Source organism: Phascolarctos cinereus, unplaced genomic scaffold (assembly GCF_003287225.1).
Source record: "Phascolarctos cinereus isolate Bilbo 61053 unplaced genomic scaffold, phaCin_HiC Scaffold_4;HRSCAF=312, whole genome shotgun sequence".
NCBI lineage: Eukaryota > Metazoa > Chordata > Mammalia > Diprotodontia > Phascolarctidae > Phascolarctos > Phascolarctos cinereus.
Window position 1 is genome coordinate 462,975,394 of NW_027555847.1, and position 25,650 is coordinate 463,001,043.

The following is a 25,650-nucleotide window of genomic DNA, read 5'->3' on the forward strand; positions in this document are numbered from 1 at the left end:
TTGTGCATTTATGTACACCATTTCTCATGTACCTGAGGGATACAGTCTCCTCACTTTAACCACTCAGAACTTGGTCTTCTCTTAAAGTTCCTTTCGGGTATTGTCTCTGTGAAGCCTTCTCTGATCCCCAGAGTGGTTAGTTATCTCTCCTATCTTGATTTATTTTGTACTATACATGTGAGAGAGTTGGGTTTTCCCCCCCACAAACCTGACTATAGAAAAGGGGCAGATAAGGAGGTGTTAAACTAATAGTAAAAATGCAACCAGTACCAGTAGTACACCTTTATGAGGTGCAAATGAATCCTCTATGAAATGCAAATGAATCCCTTCAATGCATGAGAAAGTAAGGTCATAGGATAAAGAATGACATTACATGATTATGGGTGACCTTTAAAACTAAATTCAATGAATTCAGGAGATAAACTCTAAGAAGAAGAATAGAAAACACAGGAAGCTACAGAAAGGTAAACTGTAAGAAATTGTTTGGAATTGGAAGAGCAAAACAAGTAAGGGCAAACTCCACAAAGAACTGGGCCCATTGGTCATTAAGTACAGCTAGACAGAAACCGTGCTGCTGAAACACCTTTGGACAAGAGACCCCCAATCCTCCCTTTCCACTTGATCTTTTTCATAGCAGCTGAAACCTTTCCATTTAGATTTGGGGAAATTCTATTTACCCTTCTTTGTTTAAAATTTTTACTTTACTTTTATAAACAGTATTAGCCATCAACATTTTCTTGTCCTTATTAAGAACACAGTTGGGAGGAAGTAACTGAAGGGCAATTGTCCCCAGAGAAGGAGAGAGATAAATCTAAAAGTTGAGGTGGTTTGTAAAACACTGTCTCTGAATGGGGGCTCAGAGCTAACAAAAAAAAAATAAAGAAAATGGAAATGTTTATACTGGAAAACCCATCTAGGCAATGAATCAATAGTAGTCAGCAGGGGAGTGGGCAGTTAGGAATGGTTAAAAAAAACCTTATCAATACCCCCACCTCATCACTGCTACACTTACTTGTATGGTACATTTCCCAACGTCTAGTAAAATGTAAGTTCCTTAAGGGCAAAAACTTTAATTTTTTTCTTTCTATATCCAATGCAAATAGTATATCCATTATGCCTAGCATAAAGTCTTGCACATTATATTCATTTATATTTATTGAGGGTTTTTTAAAAACTTAACATTTCAGAAGGGATGCCAGATTGATGGGACAAAGATGGCAAGTCACCGCTAATATTTAATACAACATAAACAAATTACAGAAGCACAAATTTAGAACTTAAAGGACCCTTAGAGATCATCTAATCTAATAACTCTAAAAATGAGAAGCCTAAGACCTATGGAAGTTAAATGACTTGACTGGGATCCCATAGCTAGCAAATAGCTTGAATTCAAACCGAGTTCCTCTAATTTCAGATCTGTCTCTTTACATGCTGCCTTTTCCTAGGATAGACAAGGTAGGAAAATAAATATTGGCACTAAAATAAATCTAAGACATTTTGGCTCAAATTACCTAGACTCCCATTTTTTGATGAAATAGTTCTTAATAGAATAAAAAATTTTTAGAAGCAAACTAGTATACTAAACCCCATTAGACTGAGTGTTTTTACATAACACTTCTGTAATCCATCGCCAACTCTAGCGAGCCTTCTAGAATTGTTTAATTCAATCCAACAATCATCTATTAAGCAATTGCTCTGTATGTGTTTGTGCGTGTATACACATACATACATAGCACTTTATTAGGCAATGGGAGAGATAATAGATTTAGATGATATGTGGTCCCTGCCCCGTAGTGGGATGTATTATATTTATACAAAACAACAACAATTTTTTTTCTTTTAACCTGGACCCATGATTTCATCAGTATGGGACAATCTGGGTGAGGAACTTTCTCTACATGGACATACAAACATCTGTTCTGCAACTTAAAGTTTTAGAGTTTGTCTTACAACAAATATCTCATACTTCAGGAATCTATGATTTCATAATAACCACCACCAGTACAGATTACAACCCCTACAACATTTAGCAATTCAGTTTTCATAAATTGCTATGACTATTAAAAATAAAATATACCATCTGGTGCCAGTCTTCTGGTGATGAACTTCTCTGTACTTGTCTAGGCAGGACCTCCAGTGACAGACATATAGTCCTCATCATCATTTGTACCTTACCAGGAGCCTTTGTGGTGCTGTTGAATCTCCTAGACATTTCATTGCACTGGAAAGCGAAAGGGGAAGAGAGTGCCTCATAGAAGGTAGGAAGGGTTAAGAGTGCCAGAAGATGCCTAAAGGTCAAAGAGGATGAGGGCTAAGAAGAGGGCTTTGGATTTGGTGATAAGGAGGTAACTGGTGAGCTTTAAGAAAGGAATTTCAGTAGTAGGAGAAAAAACTATATTTGATGGGGCTGAGGAAGTTATAGACTATTTTTTTTCATGACATTTAGCATTGAAGGAAAGCATATGGAATGGTAACTGGATAGGGTAGAAGAGGCCTTTCTTTGTATCCCCAGCTCTTAGCACAGTGTCCAACACATAGGAGATGCTTAATAAATGATAACTAACTGACTGATTAACTAAGGCATATTTGTAAACAAATGGGAAAGAGTCAGTAGAGAAGATGAGAATGAAGATGTAGGAGAGGGAGGTGGGAAGGAGGATACATTGATAGTTGGATTTATGTTCTGAAATAGTTGGCAGGGGATGGATCAAGGGCACACATCAAAGGACTTCAAGGAACAGAGAGAGCTTTTCCCAAGGCAAGAAGAAAATAAGAGAAAATGTGTGGTGAGATGAGAAGTTTTGGAGGGTGAATTCACGGCAACTCTTATTAGATGGTCTCATTCATTTCAGGTAAGTAGGCAGTATTATCTGTAGAAGATGAGCTTATGGGGACAAGCTTGTGAAGAAAGAAAAACCTGTTGAACTATAGGTATGAGAAATGAGATTTTGAAGAAAAACTGAACAATTACTCTAAATAAACTTAGCAATAAAAATATTTCCTTCAATGTCTAGCACTTTATTACTTATTTTCCTATTTGCTTCCTAAACTTATAATTGCATAAAAATTAAAAACTTTTAGCAATATTTCTATAATAAAGTCAATCTTGACAAGGCCAGATGCATGTATCTGTAGATAGGCCCTGATTCCAGTCAGGGCCTTCCAAAGCCCTTCTCTGTACCCAGTATCCACCAAGAATACATAAGGTAATAATAAATCATAGGATCACAGAATCATAACTTTAAAACTTGAAGGGACCTTAAAGACCATTATGTCCAATTTCTTCATTTTATTAATGAGGGGAATGAAGCACAGAGAGATTAAGTCACTTGCCCGAGTCACACAGTTAGTAAGTACATGTTAAATAGTCTCTATAAAATGGGATAATACTTGTCCTGCCCTGCTGTAACCACCTTACAAGGCTGTTAGGAAACTCATCTGCTATAATGTGAACATCCTTTGGAAATTGTGAAGCAATATGCAAATGTAAGTTATTATTACACAAAGTATGCATGCGAACAGTTTTAGGTGAATTGTACTGAAAAGTCAAAACTTTTCTGACAGGGTGTTATTAAAAAAACACCCATGGGCCAGCGAGATGACTCAGTGGATAGAGTGCCAGGCCTGTATATCAGAAAGACCTGAATTTAAATGTAGTCTCAGGCACTTATGGGCTGTGTTATCCTGGGCAAGTCACTTAACCCCTTTTAAAAAAAAGAGAAGAGAGGAGAGGAGAGGAGAGGAGAGGAGAGGAGAGGAGAGGAGAGGAGAGGAGAGGAGAGGAGAGGAGAGGAGAGGAGAGGAGAGGAGAGGAGAGAAGAGAAGAGAAGAGAAGAGAAGAGAAGAGAAGAGAAGAGAAAGAAAAGAAAAGAAAAGAAAAGAAAAGAAAAAAAAGAAAAGAAAAGGAAAGAAAAGAAAAGAAAAGAAAAGAAAAGAAAAAAGAAAAAAGTGCTGACTATGGGACGAGAAGCTTTGGGTAAACTATTATTTATATCATCAAATCACAACTTTTTTTCAAGTCTCAGTTTCCTCATGGACATAGAAATACTTGCATTTCTTATGTGTAAAATATCAATAAGTTAATAATTATATTACCTTAGAAGATTCCAATTATCTATGTAAATCCCTTTGTGAACTTAAAACACTATATAATAGCTAACTAATATTAATATTAAGTATAATTAATAAACATTAATAATTAATAATAAATTCATTTCATTAAAATAAGCCATAACATTATTATAATAATTAATGATTACTGATTACTTGCTAATAATAATAAATTCATTTCATAAAACTATGAGCCAAATACAACTTAGATTTTTGCTGAGTCATTATCTTCCTCTTGGCATTGATTTGAACCTAAATAAAAGTTTCCGATTTTATGTGGTTACAGTTGTCTCTCCATGCGAGAGAATAAATCACAAAGGAGAGCCTCTGATTTGAATGGAGTTGTCCAAGCTGCAGCAGGTATAGAAAGAAAAGAAGTAAAATAGAGGCAGTGTAGCTTACTGCATTGTGCCCTTAGGATAACAAAATAGAGAGGGCACATAATAAGTGTTTATTGAATGACTGACTGAACTGTAGCATGTGCTAAATAAAAACAAATGTTTATAAAGTCAGTTTTAGTGAAAATTGTCAGGCCCAAAGTAGGGGAAAATATTTTATTTTTAGGTTGATTTTCATACCATGGGAGAAATCAAACTAGGGCAAATAATGCCAAAAGACACAAAGACAAGGGCAGGCCAACATGGTCTCTGTGGTTTATGTCTGCCACTGTCACAACAGACTTTGAGATGTATGTATGCAATACTGAAAGCATTCATGTTTGTAGACAGGAAATAGGGTATTCCAAATTCATTCATTATGGTCTTGTTTATAGTTTTGTTGTGAAGGATTGTCATTTGTTAACTCAATTACTGACAATTGTCATTATGTAAAAATATTGGGTGAGTCCAGAGATTGAGGGAAGGAAAGAGAGTTCTGAATCATTCACACATACTTGGGAAATTTAAGCACATTAGCTTGCTGGAATGACTATAAGAAATTAAATTCAACCCAGTTCCTCTCCTATAACAAATAATTATAATGGAAAAATTAAAATAAAAACAAAACTCTAATGATTTTTGCTAATAGCTGCTCACTATTCCTTTACATTCCACCAAACTTGCTATTTAGCCATGACTTGTTCAGCCAGTTGTGGTCAAGGATTGTAAGAAGGAAATCTTTACCTGATTCCAAAGGGAAAGGATTCTTCTGAAAAAATCCATCAATGCATGATAGAGTGGTGTGACATAAAAGAATACAAAACTCAGCTATTATGCAGTGATCCATTGAGTCAATATGTTTATAATTCTAGGAGTAGGATTAATTTCATCTTAAAAGAGCTATGAGTATGAATAGCATTTATTCTTTAAAAAATAAAACAGAACAAAACAAAAATAAAACATACGTACTTCACTCAATCCATTCTTCTATTAAGAGGGTAATTAACCTATCGAAAAAGACCTATATAAGGCATGCAGAGGTTCTCTCTCTCTCTCTCTCTCTCTCTCTCTCTCTCTCTCTCTCTCTCTCTCTCTCTCTCTCTCTTCTCTCTCACTCTCTCTCCCTCTCCCCCTCCCCACCCACCTCTCTCTCTCCTCTATTTTTTTTTTGTTGGAGTGGATTCTGCTCTTTGGCAAAAGTCAGCTAGGTGGCACAGTGGATAGAATGTTGGCCCTGGAGTCAGGATGACCTGAGTTCAAATCCAGCCTCAGACACTTACAATCTCTATGATCTTGGAAAATTCACTCAACCCTGTTTGCCTCAGTTTCATCATCTGTAGAATGAGCTGGAGAAGGAAACGGCAAACCACTGTAGTATCTTTGCGAAGAAAACCTCAGAATGGGTTACAAAGAGTCAGACGTGACTAATCAACTAAAAAAACAACAATTGAGTAAAAGGTGGCTGTATAAGGGTTGTGAAGCCTTCAAAGTGGGATTCTATTATTAGTGCACCTCTACTCAAAGCATCTCAACAGAACTTGACATATTCGAAACTCCATGTAATTACTCACTACAGCTCTTTAATATCTTCTCCCAATTTTCTACACCAAATTATTACCAGCTCTCCTGTCCTATCTCACTTTTCCTGTTTCTAACTTCTGTTATCCTTTTCTCTTTTTGTCCTAGCTTAACTTCAGTCTTTCATGTAGTTATTCTCTTTCTTTATCTTCTTTCTAGAAGGGCTTCATAGGCTTCAAATTTGGTTACGGAAATCCATCACTGAAAGAATAATATGAGACTTTTCCTTCTAATCCTTGCCTCAAGTTGATACTGATCGTGCCAACCCCCAAACAAGAAAATGTTCAGGAATGGAATAGCCCAGTCCTCATAGCAATAACTGAGAGAATCTTGGTACAACTAGTTTTCCTTGAGGAAGTGTTTAGAGGAAAACACCCACCAAGAATTCTATCTCAGACAGAGAAGTTCTATTCCACTCTGCTCTCCTCTCAAAAAAGTTTGTTACTTTATACCCATCCTTCAAAAAAACATGTAAGGACATTTTCTCTGACTTTCAACCCAACATGCAATTTAGTCAGATGATTGAATTAAGGCAAGGGTAGTAGGTGGTGGAAATAGACCAACTATAACTATTTTTGTATATCTTTGTAGCCTCCCAATTTTTTTTTAGAGACACTCAAGCAATAATGGAAGGAAGGAAAGAAGGAAGGAAGGATGGACAGAAGGAAGGAAGGGAGGGAGGGAGGAAGGAAGGAAGGAAGGAAGGAAGGAAGGAAGGAAGGAAGGAAGGAAGGAAGGAAGGAAGGAAGGAAGGAAGAAAGAAAAGAATATTTCATTGTGATTAGCATTTTGATTATTAATATGATTAGTACTGAGAACATCTACAATGCAGAATACAGGGATGGTTTAATGTAGAGATTTCCATTATGGAAAATGGAGCCTATTGTTTTTGCATTTCTTCTGGCAATTGATACTGCTTATGATAAGATTAGTATTATTTATTACATGTGGGTAGGTTTCAGGCTGCCTTGCAAATCCCTCTTAAAACTCACATCTTCCATGAAGTTTTTCAGTGAAAGTCCCCTACTGGAGGCTTCTCCCTAAAGGCAAATAGGAAGAGAGGTTGAAAGAAAAGTCAGGAGGCTGATCAAAAAAGAAGAGTAACAAATTGGCAGTGGTGAGGAGGGGAGGAAGAGAATTGGGGAATAATTCCATCTCTTCAAAACTTCCTCACCTCCTCAACTGGTAAACATCTGTGTTATGACAGCAGTAAGGTAATTTAGTATGTCGTCTCACTCTGGAATAAATATTAACTCTTTCATGATCATAAGACTCCATTTGGGGGAAGAGTGGTTCTCATGTTCTAAGTTACACTCAGGGACTATCTAAACTTTAACACTTTAATAAAAGTTTTTTTCATGATAATTTTATAAACATAACAGTCAAATTTTGTAAATAAAATGCTGTTAATTCAATGATTACATCAGTTGCCTTGTCACATATTTTCTAAACTTGAAACATTTTGAAGAAACGAAATATGATATAAGCCTGTTTTTCCATAAATTTAAATCCAGTAGATATCTCCTAAAAGTTAGCATACAAGATCAGTTTAAAAAATAATGTCAATAATAAAAATAACCATTTCTATATTATATGGACCCTTTGACTTCAATATGATGTTTTAATAAACAAAAATATTAAAATTCATCTGGATTACATATGTTTAGATAAAACTTTTTAGACACAAAAAGTTATATTTTCAGAGTGTGACCATTAATTAGAAATATCATGTAATACAATGTCTGCTAAGTAGCTATCCCCAGCAGTGCCTTTACATTACCCCAGGACATTTCCAATAACAGGTCATATTTCTATGGTTAATGGAGAGCTATATGGCCCAGTGGATAGAGCAATGTCCTTGGAATCAGGAAGACTCATCTTCTTGAGTTCAAATCCAATCTCAGACCCTCACTAATGTGACCATAGGCAAATCACCTAACCCTGTTTGCTGCCTCAGTTTCCTGATCTATAAAATGAGCTGGAGAAGGAAATGGCAAACCATTGTAGTATCTTTGCCAAGAAAACCCCAAAATGGGGTAAAAAAAAGAATCAGACATGATTAAAAAATTACTGAACAAATATTTAAAAACAAAAAATTTGTGTTTGCATAGATTTTTAAAATTTTTCAATTAATTTTAGATATTTTTATCGTAAGGCCTGTGATTTCATTGATATAAGTATCCTTCAGTGAGGAAAATAACTTTTCCAATGCATCTTAAGTACTGACTTTGTAACTTATAGCATTAAAAAAAAAGTAGCTTGGAACAGCAAGGTTAAGTCAATAAGTCAGTTAGTTAGTATCAGTCAACTAGTATTTATTAGTGACTGTCCCGGTGTCCCACAGTAAGTTATATCAGAGGCAGGGCTTGAACCCAAGTCTTCCTGACATCAAGGGTAGAAATATGATAAAAGGTACTTTGTGCTTTGCATATATGAGTTCAGTTGATCCTTATGATAACCCAAGGGACATAGATTATTAGCCCCTTTTGTAAATGAAGAAATTGAGGGCCAGAGAAGATAAGTGACTAATTTAAAAACTCTCTCTGTCTCTGTCTCTCTCTGTTTCTGTCTCTGTCTCTGTCTCTGTCTGTCTCTGTCTCTGTCTCTCTCTCTCTCTCTCTCTCTCTCACACACACACACACACACACAACACACACACAACACAGTGGCAGAATTAGGACTAGATTTTATCTTGTATTTTTGTGTCTTTCTATTGTGAAATTAGAAAAATAGCCTCTAAAAATATATCTAATTTTAATTAAGCCATGTGTGTATCTGTGTGTGTGTGAGAGAGAGATTGTGTGCATGAGAGAGAGTTTTACACTATGCTCAATAAGAGAGGTTTGTAGTTTCTCAAAAGTAAAGTAGCAATTAAATGATGCTTCAATTTTTAAAAAAACGAGAATCCCTGATATAACCACTGATAAAGTAGTACCATCTTTCCAAGCTTTTTGGCCTCTATTAGCTAAAAAAAAAAAAAAGAATATATTGTAGTTGTCATCTTTCTGAGCATTATTTCCAGCTCACAGGATCATTTCGAATAACATGTTGAAAAGGACAATGTATTTGCATTCATTTCAACTAAAATGTAAGTTGTTCTGGAAATTCAGACCCAAAAAATTCCTCTTATGGTGTGTAGTTTGTTTATTTGTTTTTTAACTACAAAACAAGAGGCACAAAAAAAAAGAAAAGAAAAGAAAACTTACTTCAGATAAACTGCTTCTCAGAGTTGTACTTGTTAGCTTGTTTCCACTTATTGGAATAACTAGCCCAGAAGGAGTGCTGAGGGCTCTCCCAATTTGGCTCTTAAATGGGACAGACTTGCTCCTTTGAATATTAATAATCCTTTCCTTCTTTCCTTGGTTGCTAGGGGTAAGAGGTCGAGACAACAAACTGTTTGGAGTTACAGGTCTGCTTCCTGGAACTGTCAGCGTCTGAGGCCTGTTTGTCTGGGCTATGAGAAGATGAGGCCTACTATTTGAGATACTGGAGACCTGTACTCTGCTGTCAACTAAAGGGGGTGATTTGTTTCCCTGGAGTTTGAGCTGAATGATTTTCCCCATTTGGCTGGGTTCTGGAGGTCTTGTGCTAAGGCTTGGTGATGACTGAAGATTTCCTTGAAGGTCAGATGCAACTGAAATATTATGCATACTGCTTGGACTTCTTACAAGTCTTCCTTCTTCCCATAGTGCAAGGTCCTTTTCAATATCTACACCAGAGGGGAAAAAAAAGTATCATCTTCTTAAAAGGTTACATAGATTGTCATCCATAAATTTGTTGAAATACATGGCAAAAATGAATACAGAGCATAAAATAAAATTTTCACAAGTAATAAAATAGAGAGGATATAAAGGCTTCATGGCAAGAATCAAAACTTTGGAGAGAGGCCAAATAGACAAAGAAAACCATCAGAAGTCAAGATCTTGGATCAAAAGGAATGTAATAATATGTGAGGCACTTAGCTAAACTTATTTCAGTGACAATTTTTTCATCTCTTAAATGTGACAGCAATATGTTATTGATCATAATGAGTATTTAGAAATAAATTTTTTAAAAATATAGTCTTAAAATTGAATGTTAAATTCAAAGTACTAGTTTTTTTCACATCAAAGAAAAAAACAATGTAATATTTTGTAATTTTCACAGACATGGATGAACATATATAAACGAATGCCCCTTGAAAATAGATATAAGCGCATGCCATAGTAGTAAAGAAATGTACCTTTTGCTTTTTGTTAGACATAAAACATTTCAAAAAGTTCTTGAAATGTGATTTTACTTATTACTAAGTAAATCTCCAAAATAGTCATACATTTTTAAAATGCTTTAAAACGTGAATTTCAAAATATAAACTCTCCCTGAAAAAGGGGATAGTGGTGAATCACACTGTATCAGACAATCCATAATGATCACAGATATACATACAGAGTATACACAGAACTCCACTTGCATGTACAGACATATTCATCCATTTTTAAAAAATGCTTAATTTTACAAAGTTCTAAGCAAGTGGGGGAAAAAAACAGTCCCATTTTTAGCTATTATTAAGACAACTGTCCTGCAATGAATCCAGATAGCCAATGGGGTATAGTAGAAACAGCTCTAACTCTGGCATCAGAGAACTTATATTCCACTTTGGACAAGTCACTTGACCTCCCAAGCCTCAGTTTCCTCATCTGTAAAATAAAAGGGTTGAAATACATGCTCATTGAGTCCCCTTCTAGCTCTAATTCCAGAACTATGATCCCATAACAATAAACAAATCATTCTGTGAGCCTCAATTTCCTTATTCATAAAATGGGGATAATGATGCCTATAATACCAACCTTGAGAGGAATTGAGTGGTACAATGGAAATAGCATAGGATTTAGAGTCTAAGATTCTGGTTTGAAATATTGGCTTTGCCATATGCTATCTGTGTGACCATTGGCCAGTCACTTAATCTCAATGACTTCTAGTTTCCTTATCTAGAAAATAAGGGGGTTGGATTTAGTGACTTCTGAGATGCCAAATATAAGATCATACATTCATGTGTGTTAGAGGGCTAACCTTGAATAATCTGTCAGACCTCAACTGAAGTCTTGTCTCTGCCACACATTAGCTATATGCTTACTGACAAGTCACTTAACTTATCAATACTTAAGGTAATACTGGAAGACAAAAGTTACACATGATTCACCTTTTTAGAAGAGATTTTTGCTTTGGGTTTAACCAAACTCTGCTGAAATCACAGGCACAATAATAACCACAAACCTACTTCACATGTTTGTTTCTTTTTTTTTTCCACTTTATTTTGAAGATTTATTTTTAAAACATAAAATAATGATAATAATTGAATATATATACTTATATACTTAGATTTGAAAACAAAGCACCATATTATATATGCTTTAATATTTGCAAGTCTGTTTCTGAACATTATATAATTTAATCCTCATAATATAAACATTTCAAAAATATTTCAGGTATTATTATACCCATTTTGCTCATTATGATACTGAAGTTCAGTACCTTGTAATAGTTATAGGAAGCATCAGAGGCAAGATTTGAACCCAAGATGCTTTATATATGCACATATATGTGTATGTATGCATATATTTAAACATATATGTGTTATTAATTATTTTTCATTGATATATTAGCTCTAGGTATGTTTTGATTCCACTGAGATTTGGAAATGACAGCTACTGGATTTATGAAGAAAGCAGACAATTTTAATCATATTCATAGTCATTTCTTATATTAAGTCATGGGTTTTATCTGTCTGGCTCTGAGGCCCAGGGGAAGCACTTAAAATTAGGGTAAATCATGTTAGTAATGTTCAGCTTAAAAGACTGCTACTCAGAAGAACAAATTCCAAATGGCGAGCTCTATCTCCAAGAATGTCATCTCTACCCTTTCATTGATCCAAATCTTTTGCTGCTTCAAAAAGGGTAATTATTGGACATATATCTAGAAAGGCAGTTAGAGATATTTCTTAGTGTTGTGATTTAATCTTAAACTAATCTAATTGAAACAGTGACCTCATAAAATCAGTGGGCAATTTTGATTTTACCTTTTGAGATAATTATGCCTTTACATTCACTTCCATTAAGCTTTTAAAAAATCAATACCTGTCACTTTGGAATTTGTAAAATACCTGTCTACAGTCTCCAAGGTTAGTGAGTAAGAATTTGAACTTCATAATTTAAACCAAACATACAATGTATTCTTTTAAAATTAAATTAACTTGTGTCTTTGCAAAATGACTAAAGGACTAAGGGTCACTGACTTTCTGACCTATGACTCAGAAGAGAGTACACAGGAAAACTGATATGCAATGCCTATGTGTAATAAGAGTTTAATGTATATAATATTCTTGGGCCGTGTTTCCTTAATTTAAAAAAAGGGATTGATTTGACAGATAAGTAATATTTCTAGTCATTTCATTTCTTTACATGTAAGGAAACAGATTTCCACTCCAAATGCATGGACACAAATAGATTTTGTATTTGTTACTCCTAACATATGTCTCTGGTTTTCTTTCAGCAATAATACTGCCATCTTTTTTTTTTAATCCTACTTTCCTATTTCAGACACCCTTGTATAATTTGACACATACTAAATAGCTATAACATAATTCAACCTATGCCTAAGAATTCTTTCTCTGAATCTTTTAAGTAGAAATAAAATGTAGCCAACAAAATAGTATAACTACATATGTATGTATGTATGTGTATGCATGTATGTATGTATATATTAAACACAAGAATGAGTTCTCATTTCACACAATATTTCCATTTTTCTTTGCAAATTTCTTATTTATTAAAACAATTCCAAAATGATTGAGAAAAAACTCAAATGCAAGTGAATATTTATATAAAAACAACCAAATTGAGTGAATTAATATTCTGAGTTAATTGGCTTTTCAAATGCTTGAAAAAGTGTGTAATTAACAATATGCCAATAGGAAAGAGGTAAATTTCAGAAGAAGAAAATATGTATGTTTCATTAGCATTAAAAAAAAAAACCAGGAATCTCACCCTCCCCCCTACACACACACCCATATAAATCAGAAACAGGGAAGAAAAATCTTAGCATCATAAGACTGAGGAACAGGCAGACCTTAAGTTAAATTAGTCTATTAACATATTAAAGTTTGGGAAATTGTCTTAAGGTTTCGAGGACAATGTTGAAAAGGTGGTTTTGCTTCCTATAGACACATTCGTTAACTACCATTCTTCTTATACATGCTCCTGCCCCTATAAGTATGTCATATTTTATGATTGACTTTCAAAACAAATATAGAACAAAGACTAGATGAGAACTATTAGGAGGCATGAAAATATTGGAGATAAGAACAAACAATTACTTGTTCTTAATGTAAACTTTTACAAATACTTTCATCTGCACTAAAAAAAAATATTTATTTAAGTTTTATAAAAGAAAGGCCTGGGCTTTGATACTAACTTAGGATCTCCTCCAACATGCAAAATAGGGCTTATATATAGTTGGCATTAGAAAGTTTGTATTTCATTCATGCACTGTTAAATTTATATATACATATATATATATATATATATTATATATAAAATCTACAAAACTTTTGGCACTGTGTTAAAGTACTACAGATAAGAAGTATGTAAGAGACTTAGAATGTACCTAAAAATGGAAAACAATAATAACAACAACCCTGAAATTAAGTACAAGCACAAAACCATGAATCTGCTCAATGCTTTGAGAACAAAACTCAATTAGTTGATACTGATGTTTTTGAATATATACATTGTCCTTCTGAAATATCAAAACTAGACAAGTCAAAAAATAAACCTAGAAGAAGATAAAAACTCTAGTAGTTTATTTCTGGACTTTTATTTGTCCTCTCCTTATTCCATGTCATTTTTATTAGTGGATGAAATAGAAATGATTACTTTAAATGAGAGCCTTAAGGAGCAACTTCAAGGTAAGTGGAAGGTCATCTGGTGATGAGCTAGATCTACCAGGCCCCAGGGGCAAGAGAAATGAGAAGGAAGACAATGACAGGCTAAGATGAAGAGTTATAGGTGGAAAGAGGCAGGATATTGAAAATAATGATGAGAAGCATGAACTCTAAATTAAAGTTGATGGGTCATCAGTACAAAGAGTAGGAAAGGAGGAGAATGTAGATATGAACATAAATAAAGGAAGACACTTTCCTCACAAGCTTTGAATCAATAAGAAGGTAAGAAGACAGGAAGAGAAAGACCAAAGGGAAAGAAGGAACAGTGTTAGGAGGCAGAGATGAAAGTTTTATTTATATACATGAAATAGAAAGGCTATATATTATAGAGAGATCAAAGGGAAAAAAAATACATATCCAGAACATGGGGCCAGAGAAGAGAAGGAGAAATTGAAAATCATACCAAGGCTGTGAGTTGATAGGAAATATAGGAAATAGATATGAAAATGTAGATAAACAAAAACAACCAAAAAGAGTTGGAGAAGAAAAGTGAGGAAGTCAGCTCCCATTGAGATGAAAAGATTGAGGGGGAAGATAATGTTAGACCATTCAAAATGAGGTCTTCAGCCGCATAAATGAAAGAGCAATGACGTTTGAGAGAAAGAGCCAGAGAGACAGAGACAGAGAAAGACAGAGTGAAAGAGAGAGAAAAAAGGGAGAGGGAGACAGAGATAGAGAGAGAGACAGAGAGAGACAGGGAGAGAGAGACAGAGAGAGGAGAGAGAAAGAGAGAGAGAGAGACAGATTAAAAGCAAATATTCAATAAGACATGTTTATTTTACAATGTCATGCTGGGTAAAATGTGGTAAAACTTAAAAGTGAAATGAAAATCAGTATGGACAAGGAGCATGTGTGGAGAAACCTCCTTGTGGCAAAGCATCATTGAATTTGCTTTCTGTTAAATACATAGTATGCCAATCACAAATGCCCTTGAATTTAGTTCTCCTTGTTGTACTGACAGGTTCACTAATTCTGAGGTCATTCTAAGGGTTAGATATTGTACCATAAAAACAGACTGAAAAAATAACGAAAGCACTTATAATTATAGAGGGAATTAGACCAAGAGACCATGGTTCTTTAGAGCTCAAAACTACAAATACAGATTCTTGCTTGCAAGCAAATCTTAAAAAGACCAGAGAGAAGTAATTAAAATATTTATTTGCATTAGACAAATATTACTCTTTATCAATGACACACATATAGGCAAAGGTATGTGTGTATATGATTGTATATGTGTATGTAGGCATATGAAGCAGCTAGGTGGCTCAGTGAATAGAGTGCTGGGCCTGGAGTCAGGAAGACCTGAGTTTAAATCCAGCCTCAAACACTTATTAGCTGGGTGACCCTGGGCAAATTACTTAACCTCTATTTACCTTAATCTACTAGAGAAGTAAATGGCAAACCACTTGGGTATCTTTGCTCAAAAAACAACCAAAAAAACGAAACAAAACAAAACAACCCATGGACAGTTTTGGCATGTTACTGTCCGCGTGGTCATAAAGAGTCAGACACAACTAAACAATAGCAACATGTAGATATATAGATGTATGTATATGTATGTATGTATGTATGTATGTATGTATGCATGTATTTCAATCCAACACTGGAGACACAGCTGTGGAGTTCCCTGAAGATGCCCCAAGTATTATTCTCCTTACTCTACCTAGGTGGTCTAAACAGATTTTTCTTTCCTCCTTCTTTGTGAAGGCCCCAACCTCTATTAGATATACAGCCATTTTCAGTTCTTAGGAAAAAGTAAACTAGTGAACCTTGAGGAACAAAGCCATTTGGGGGCTGACCTCTTGCAAAGGGCCAAACCGCATCATATTAAGTAAGAATAAATGTTCCTTTCTCCTGAAGGTATGCCCATTTTTAGAACCACACTCAAAGCAAACGTCTTTTGAGATCCTGACGTGACTGAACATTGGGGTTTATTACCCTTTTTCTGCATGTGTTTGCATTTTGAGAAAACAGCCAGGGCCGAGAAGCAGGAGGAGCCAAAAAATATTTCCATCCAGGCCTAGGAAACTAAATGCCAGCATTTTCAGCAGAAAAACTAATTCTTGTGAGATGTCCAGCCCAATTTTGCACACTCCTGAGGTTCAGAAGACTGAGATAAGCATTTGAAACCTTGGATTTTTTTTTCCATACTAAATGCAAGACCTCAACCTTTTTGGCACTGTGTCATTGCTAAGTCTCAATACATTTCAGATTCACCCAAGTATCTCCTGCTTGATGTTAACTTTGACTCATCTCAGGCTTGCTGTCATTTAGCTCAGTGCAATGACCTAACATAGAACTTCCTGGCTCCTCATGTCACTGGGAAGCTGGTCTCATTATTTTCCAAGTTGCATAGCTGCTAGTGTGTGCTGGATCCCATATACAAAATTTCATTTGAAGTCAATAGTAGGCTTGTGCCAGGTTAATTGAAGCCTCTTTCACCCATAGTTTAGTATCACACTGATGATGGGCTCTTTCCCACCAGGCTGGCAGAGCATGAGGCTGGCTATTCCGCTTTCTCCCACAGTAGGGGCTGAATAGCTACCATCAGAGACTGACTTGCTCTTTCTCAGCTCCCATTAGCTGATAGTTACTAACAGGTTTCTATTTTTGATAAGGCTATTAGGCTGATGATCCCATACGTTGAATAGAGAGGTCTGACATAGCTCATTCAAATCCTACCTCTGACATATTGACCATATGACACTGTCCAGTCACAACCTCCTAGTACCCCAGACCACTCTCCAAGAATTTAAGTTACAAAGCTGCTTAGCTCTATTGGTAAAGGAAGTCTCCTTTCCAGGAGTTCCCTATATAAAGAAATCGCCAGTCTGGACTGCTTTTTCTTTCCCTTACACCAGCCACAACAACAGCTAACATTTATATAGCACCTACTGCCAGGTGCTGTGCTAAGTGACATAAATATTATCTCATTTGATCCTCACAATAACCTTGTAAGGTTAGTGCTATCATTATCTCCATTTTACAGTTCTGGAAACTGAGGCAAACAACGATTAAGTGACTCCCCAGGGTTACTTAGCTAGTAAATGTCTGAGGTTGGATTTGAAATCAGGTCTTCTTCACTTCATATCCAGAGCTCTATCCACTGAATCACGTGGCTGTCACCACAAAGAAGATTAGGCTCCTAGCCCAACAGAATTCTATAATACAGGACCACAGAATTTAGTGATGGAAGAAGGATTTAGTGTTAATCTAGTCCAATACCTCCTCATATAAATACACACCATTTTACTTACCAACTATTGGAACCCTGGACATTTGGAGTGACTTGTTCATGATTACAGAAAACAATCATAGGATCAAAGATGGTGAGTTCTAAGGGATCTCAAAGGCCATCTATTCTAACCTCCTCCTGATTCAGATGAGAAAACTGTAGTCCATTAAGGTTAAGTTACTTCCCCAAGGTCATATAGCTCAGAAAGAGCATCAGATGGAGGTTGTCTGACTTCAGAGTCAGTGCTCTTTGAATTGTACCAATTTCCTCTAGATATTGGATTTAAACTCAAGTTCCAGGATTCCAATTCCAATGCTTTTTTTCTCATACTACAAGGACAGCAAAAATCAGTTTTCTAAGCCTAGTCATTCCCCAAATTTGAACGCTAAGAAAAAAGATCCCTGGCATACAGACATGAACAATGTGTTGGAGGGAAGAAACTAAATAGAAAATAACGACTGAAAGAATAATTTGCATATTAAAGTTGATGAAAAATCAGTGGAAAGATGGAAAAAGACATAATGATATAAATCTAAATATGCAGCTGGTCCTCAATTTCAGGTCCTCTGTAGGAAGGAGGGAAGACAAAAGAAGCAGTTATTAAGCATATACTACGTGCCAAGCAATTTACCAACATTCTTTCTTTTAATCATTACTACACCTTGGGAGGTAGGGGCTACTATTATCCACATTTTACAGATGAGGGAACTGAAGCAGACAAATATTAAGTGACTATCCCAGGGTCACACATCTAGTATCTAAGGAAGGATTTGGATTCACATCTTTCTGACTCCAGGCTTGATGCTGTGTCATCTACCTGCTTACATCCTGACACTGGCATTGCCTAAAACAGGAGAAATACTAGAGCTATCGGCGCTAGGTGGTGCAGCGGGGCTTGGAGTCCAGAAGACATCCTCATGAGCTCAACTCTGGCTTCAGACACTTATTAGCTGTGTAACCCTGGGCAAGTACTTAACCCTATTTACCTCAGTTCCTCAACTGTAAAATGAGCTGGAGAAGGAAATGACAAACCACTTCAGTATCTTTGCCAAGAAAATCCCAAATGGGGCCACAATGAGTCAAATATAACTGAAATGAATCACCACTACCAACAACAACATGAACTGACATATCTGGAGTATTATGTTCCTTTCTGAGTTCCACATTTTTCTTTCTACAACCATTGACAAGACCAGCTTGAACATATCTAAAGCAAGATAGGAAGACAAGTCTATGCCATATTCAGGTCAACTGAAAAACCGGGAAAGGTTTAGTGTAGAGGAGAATTAGAGAGATGATGGCTTTCTTCAAGTGACTGAAGGGCTGTCATGGGAAAAGATGAGATTTATTGTGCTTAGCCTTATAAGACATTCATTAAATAGAGTGGGGATAAGTTGCTGAAAGGCAGATGGAAAGGGAAAACTCTCATACTAAGATCTATTCCAATGCAATGGACTACCTTGGGAGGTAGAAAATCTCCCTCAGAAAGAAAGTTTCAAGCAGAGACTGGCTATCTACTTACTGACGAAGTTGCACTCAAAATTATTTGTCAGCTATGATGAGTTGGACTAGATGGCTTTTGGGCTATTGTCTATTTCTGTGACCATAATCCTAGAAATAGGCTACATCAGTGAGGCAACTAGATGGAGACAGTCCTGAGTCTGGAGTTAGGAAGACCTGAATTGAAATCCAGCCTCAGTCATTTACTAGCTGTATGACCCTAGACAAGTCAGTTGTGTGCTTCAGTTTCCTCATCTGTAAAAGGGGAACAATAATAACATCTACTTACAGGTTTCATGTAAGGTTCAGATGAAATATTTGTTAAGTGCTTAGCATAGTGCCTGGCACATAGTAAGTACATTAAGAAATACTTGTCCTCTTCCTCTCCTCAACTTTGGAGAGATTAACTAGAACTGTGGTTCTTAATTTTGATCCATAGATCTCTCATGGATAGATATTAGTCATCAATAAATCTGGAGGGGGAAAAATTAAACTTTATTTTAGCCTCTAACTGAAATTTAGGATTTCCTTCAATTAAAAACTGATTCTGAGGAATCCATAGGCTTCACCAGATTGTCAAAGGGGTTCCATGATGCAAGAAATGTTGAGAATCTCTGCAACTAAGATGGATCCTTGAATTATTAAGTAACTATCTTATTCACGTGAGAGCTTTGAGTGGGGAGAGGGAAATTGGCATAGAGGTGGAGAAATGGGCTCCTGCTTGCTGAAGCTAAGTTCAAGGGCTGGGGAGCAGTTAATGCTTCTACAGAATAAAGTTAAAGAAGCTTGCTGAGATCCCTTTTTTTCCAATTTGGACAAACATTTATTAAGCACCTATTGTGTGAAGTGGGCAGCTGGGTGGCACAGAGGACAGAGTGCTGGACCTGGAGTCAGGAGGTATCTTCCTGAGTTTGAATCTAGCCTCAGACTAGTTGTGTAACCCTGGTCAAATCACTTGACCCTGTTTACTTCAGTTTCCTTATCTGTAAAACAAAGTGAAGAAGAAAATGGCAAACCACTCCAGTTTGCCAAGGAAGCCCCAAATGGGGTCATGAGGAGTCAGACATGAGTCAACAACAACAACAACAACAACAAAGTGCTATTACTAAATTGTTGCATCTAGAGCACATTGGTAATTACTGCCTCATTTGCCTACTCTTTTTCTCCCTGTAAAATCTTTATGAGAATAACCTATATATTTACTGAGAGTATCCTAGAAGAAAATAAAAGGAGACAAACTGACTTGGACCAAAGATTTCCTACAGCAGCCTGTATCTTTATGGTCATCCAAGTAACCAAAACATGTAAAGAATAAAAGACCTTGTTGCATGTGTTTGTGGACTGTTTTTTTTTAAGGCTTTGGACCCAGTGGAATAAAATGAAGTGCTCCTCACATGAATATTAATATCATATGAGATTCCTAGGTAGATGAACCAGCCACTACAGAGGTTTCCCTAAGTGAAGCATAAAATAAGGAGATGTATGGGGGGCAGCTAGATGGCGCAGTGGATAGAGCACTGGCTTTGGATTCAGGACGACCTGAGTTCAAATCCGGCCTCAGACACATAACACTTACTAGCTGTGTGACCCTGGGCAAGTCACTTAACCCCATTGCCTAGCCAAAAAACAAAAAAAAAATGAGGAGATGTATGCTAAAAAAAAACTGTGCTATTCTCATGGATGAAGTCTTCAATGAGTCCAAATGGAAGAGACATACTTTATAGCAGGTGAGATGTTCCAGTTTTTGAATAACATAGTGCCCAATGATTACATCAAACCCAAGAATACTAGAGGAATTCTTCAACTCTATATAGACATCAGTCATGGGAAAACCAAAGGATGAAGAATCCCTATCATTCAGCCTATGACATGTAGTTCAATGGACTGAGTCCATCATTATATACAACCTAAATAAGAACCCCATATCAAAAATGAGCTGGGATACAAATTAGATTAGAGTGAGGATTCTTAACTTGGGGTTCACAAAATTGTTCTTTTAAGTGTTTTGATAATTGCATTTATCAAACTGTAAGTGTATTTATTTAACCTGGGCAGCTGAGTGGCAAAGTGAGTAGAGTTCTGGACCTGGAGTCAGGATGACCTGAGTTCAAATTCAACCTCAGACTTTATTATTTGTGTGGCACTGGGTAAGTCATGGCCTCTGTCTTCTTCAGTTTCCTCAATTATGAAATTGGGAAAATAATAGCTCCTACCTTGCAGGGCTGTTGTGATGCTTAAATGAGATAATAATTGTAAAGCACTTAGTCTAGTGCCTAGCACATAAAAGGTACTTAATAAACGCTTGTTCTTTTTACCCTGTTCCCTCCCTCCCCCACTCTATATTTCAATATAATTTGATAAATCATATAACATGTAATTAGTAACATTGTGATCTCATATGTTAATATTTTATGCATTAAAAACATTATTCTGAGAGGGGTTCCATAAGCTTCACCAGACTGCCAAAGTTGTCCATGAACCTGAACCCCTGAAATAGAGGGAAAGAATAGTCTGGATTGAATTTAGAAAACTGTACAGCACTTTCACAGAGTCCAAGCACACACACCAATATTCCACCAATATTTTTGGTGGAAACTTTTTTATACCAATATTCCCCCAAATATACTATATTGCTAAAATCATGAAATATTGCAATTTCCAAAGAATCACCATTGTGGATGACCAAGGGCAAGGGAAAGATGCATGATGGATATCAAGAGGTTGCAGCACGTTATCATTGTTGATTTGTCAGCAAAAAGTAACAATAGCTCCAGCTTTGTAAGGAATCATGCAATTCTGCTAAAAAGAACATTTAAGTAATAGTGATGACCAAGTAGAGTCAATGTAAGATATATTGGACATATCATGGATATACTACTTTGCCTCTCTTTTTTTTTTTTCAAAAAAAAAAGTCTGATCTCTTCTCACTTTGCTCTAAATTATTTGCTGTCATTTGACAGGTTACTTGGTTTTTAAAACAAACAAGTGAAGTTATTCAATGATGCTTTTCTGAAATTCCATTCAGATATTTGAAGCCTTACAATTTCAAGCCTGGACATGTTTTCCCTGACTTTTCCATTAAAACTCAAAGAAAGGTGCTATTCATTTTTCCCCATCACATTCTCAAATATTCAATAAACCCATACATACCAGCAAGCTGCTTCTCCATACTCTGGAGTTCCTTCACAGCTAAGGAATCTTTCAAGATTTTTAAACTTGGAGAGCTCTCACTCATGGTATCCAGGTTAGCCAGGTCCCATACTGGGGGGCACTGAAATAATGGGGAGAAACTCAGATAGATATGGAGGTACAGTACACTTAATGTTTTTCCAGTGTTTATACCTTCAACAGCAAAAAGAATAAGTTCTCTGTAATTGTTATCATTAGAACAAGAATAATAATTATAATAATTCACTTTTTAAAGGCATTTTAAAGCTTGCAAACACTTTCTTCTCAATAACCATCTGAGGTAAGTAGCATCCCTATTTTACAGTTGAGGAAAGTGAGGCACATAGAATTTAAGTGAATTATTCAGGGTCACGCAGTGGCAGAAGCAGAGTTTAATCTCAGGTCTCACATCCAAGCCAGGGTTACTTCCAATATGATGTAGTTACAGACACACTCACAAACTTTCTCAAGCTCCATCACTAAATAATTCCTAGTTGCCTTTTCCTTTGTCCAGCCTTGAGATATTCCTTTAAGCATTTAGAGAATTATTGAGATCTCAAAACTGTCCCAGTCAAATATCTATAGCTGCCAAAATGCTAATATAGCTCCAAGGTAGGGCATTGCAGCCACAAGACTGTCTCTATATGCAACCCCAGAACTTGCTTACTATAATTTCCCATCTATCCAAATATAAGACTACTTCAGGATACTTCCCAAAATACAAGCTTTCAAATTGCTCATATACTTGCTCTACTCAACTCTAAAAATACTCACTCTGGCTCTTTTTTCTGTTCTTGCTCTTTTATCTCTCTGAATCATTATCTGTGTGTGTCTGTGTTTCTGTCTTTTTTGTCTCTCTGTCACTGTCTCTGCCTTTCTGTGTCTCTGTCTTTCTCTCCATCCATGTCTCCTCCCCCTTCCTTTTGTCTCTCTCTGCCTCTCTCCCTCTCTGTCTGTTTGTTTGCAACTCTTCTCTCTCCATTTCTCTCTTCCTCTCCCTCCTTCTCCCCCCTCTCCTCTTTCCCCTCTCTTTCCCCTCTCTCTCCCCCCTCCCTCCCTCTCTCTGACTCTCTCTCTGCCTCTGTCTGTCTCTGTGTGTCTTGTCCATCCATCTGTCTCTTTTTCTCCCTCCCCACTTTCTCCTTTTCTATCTCCCTTCCCTCTCTGCCTCATCCACTATTCCACTTCATGGACTGGTGATCAGAAATCATGCTCCATTATAGATGTCTGATCATTGTACCAAATCACAATTGCCACCATCTAGTGAACCCCCTTTTTGCTTCCTTGCATAGCTGTTTGTCTTTCAAATTGGCCATCAACCAGTCTAATGTGATTCCTTAAAGAATATTGGTAAAAATTGGTTTTAAATCAGATGATCTTTTTTACTAGAACTCATTTTCATCAGGTGAATTTTTTTCATTTTATTTTATTTTGCTTCACAGTGGTGAAAAATACCCCCCTCCTTGGAAAACCCAGCAATTATCACTGGAATAGCATAATTGGAGAAGAAAGATTCATCAGTTTTCCCACCTCTGTGTGTATGTGTGTGTGTGTGTGTGTGTGTGTGTGTGTGTGTGTGTGTGTTTTCACAATTTGCGCAAAGAATGACAGCAAGGTCACAGCTATGTCTATGATGCTTGTAATAATTAAGCAAAATATAATAATAGTAACAATGGCAATAACAAGCTTTTATATAGTACCTACTATGTGAGTCACTGTGCTAAATACTTTACAAATATTATCACATTTGATCATCACAACAACCCTAGGAAGTAGATGCTGTTATTATCTCCATTTTACAGTTGAGGAAACTAAGGCAAACAGAGGTTCCCTGACTTGCCCTGAGCCACCAAGTGCCTAGCAGTTTTCTCTGCTACAATCAGATCAGTAAAGCCTAAATTCCTCTAACCTCTGCTCCTAGCTTTTGGAATGTGTTGGATTTAAATGACCTCTTCACGGGAAGGTAGTTTGGAAGATGACCCAGATTTGGGAGTTCTAGGTGGTTTCAAAGATGTTTCCATTCTCTGGCTTCTCCGAACTAACAAAAACCTTCTTTGCATATCATTCCTTCCTGTAGTGCACGTTCTTCCAGAACATTTCAGATCAATCAATTACTGCACTACAGGAAATGGTTTGACTTTAGCCTTTTTATGACAGAAGTCATGAGTTGATCACCTATCCTTTGATTGACCAGCTTCAGCTTTTTCATTGCCCTTCTCTGTGCCTTTTTATGAATTGTCCCACGTGACTGGCATGCTCTGGACCCCTCACCACTTCTTAGTTTCCTTAGGTCCCTTTAGGACTAAGCTCAAATCTCATTTTCTATAGGAGACTTTTCCTGGTTTCATCAGCTTCTCTTCTCACATTACCTTCCCTTCAAACAAAATGTGAGCTCCTTGAAAGCAGAAACTATCTTTTCTAGTCATATCCACAGTGTTTTGCAAATAGTATTTAATAAATGCTTAATTGATTCATTCATTTGGTTGACTCTATCTGTATCCCTATCTATATCTATAGATAGAAATATAGCATAGATAGGCATAGATATATTTATACGTAGATATAGAGGTTGTTGTTCAGTCATTTTCAGTTGTGCCTGTCTTCATGATTCCATTTGGGGTTTTCTTGGCAGAGATACTGGAGTGGTTTGAAATTTCCTTCTCTAGCTCATTTTACAGATGAGTAAACTGAGGCAAACAGGGTTAAGTGACTTGCCTAGGGTCACATAGCTAGGAAATGTCTGAGGTCAGATTTCAACTAAAGAAGAGGAATTTTCCTGACTCCAGGCTCAGAACTCTAACTACTATACCACCTAGCTGTCCAGATATAAAGATAGGCATAGATATAAATTATAGATGGTTATAGAAATATGGATATAAGTATAGATCTTCTATGTGCCAAGTTATTTACATTTTGTATTCCTCATTGGAACATGTGTTCCTTGATGGCAAGGATTAATATTTTCTTTTTTAAAAATATATTCTCAATCATTAGTGCAGTACCTGGGCAAAGTAATCACTTAATAAATGTTTGTGCATATACTGCCTGACCAAGAACTTTCAAAATATGTCCTTTGGGAACAGAAACTGTATCTTCCATTTCTTCTGTATCTTTCTACACCACAAAGTAATGAGGGGATACAAAACTGTTGACTGATGGCATTCAATAAATGTTTATTTAAATTAAATCAATTGTTTTCAATTCCCTAAAATCTATTTTCTTTCCTTCTTACCTTCCCTTGTTCACTGAGAAAAAGAAAAAAACTAAAACTTTGTAATAAATATACATAGTCAAACAAAAAAGAAAAATCCCTGTATTATGCCCCCAAATTATATGTCACAATCTGCATCCTGAAATCTATTATCTTTCCCTCACATGGTGGGTAGCATGCTTCATTTGGAATTCTAAATCATGCTTGGACATTTAGTTGATCAAAGTTCTAAAATCTTTCAAAGTTCTTTGCCTTCATATGCTATTGCATAAATGGTTTTCACTGTGTTCTGCACCAGTTCTTACAAGTCTTCTCAAGTTTCTCTGAAACCATCCCTTTTTTAAATTTCTCATAATGATGTAAAAAAAATCGGAACACTTCACAAATTCACATGTCATCTTTACACAGGAACCATGCTAATCTTCTCTGCATTGTTCCAATTTAAGTACAGCATTTGTTAATTTAAAGGGATTACACCATCAAAGATGATCCA

General features: G+C 36.2%; 1 protein-coding gene and 1 non-coding gene across 2 annotated transcripts in view; both read right to left on the reverse strand.

Moving 5' to 3' along the window:
- The window catches only part of CUNH8orf34 (chromosome unknown C8orf34 homolog), a 364,057-nt gene that overhangs the window by 9,426 nt on the left and 328,981 nt on the right, over positions 1 to 25,650 (reverse strand). Inside the window, exons 11-13 of the mRNA XM_021002136.1 lie at positions 21,929 to 22,049; positions 9,272 to 9,774; positions 7,058 to 7,105 (exon numbers count right to left, since the gene is read on the reverse strand). Of these exons, the coding sequence (XP_020857795.1) occupies positions 7,058 to 7,105; positions 9,272 to 9,774; positions 21,929 to 22,049 (672 nt within the window). The remainder of the gene's footprint in view (positions 1 to 7,057; positions 7,106 to 9,271; positions 9,775 to 21,928; positions 22,050 to 25,650) is intronic.
- On the reverse strand, positions 25,521 to 25,626 carry LOC144457244 (U6 spliceosomal RNA). Its single transcript, XR_013486571.1, has one exon. It is a non-coding gene; the product is annotated as a U6 spliceosomal RNA (small nuclear RNA).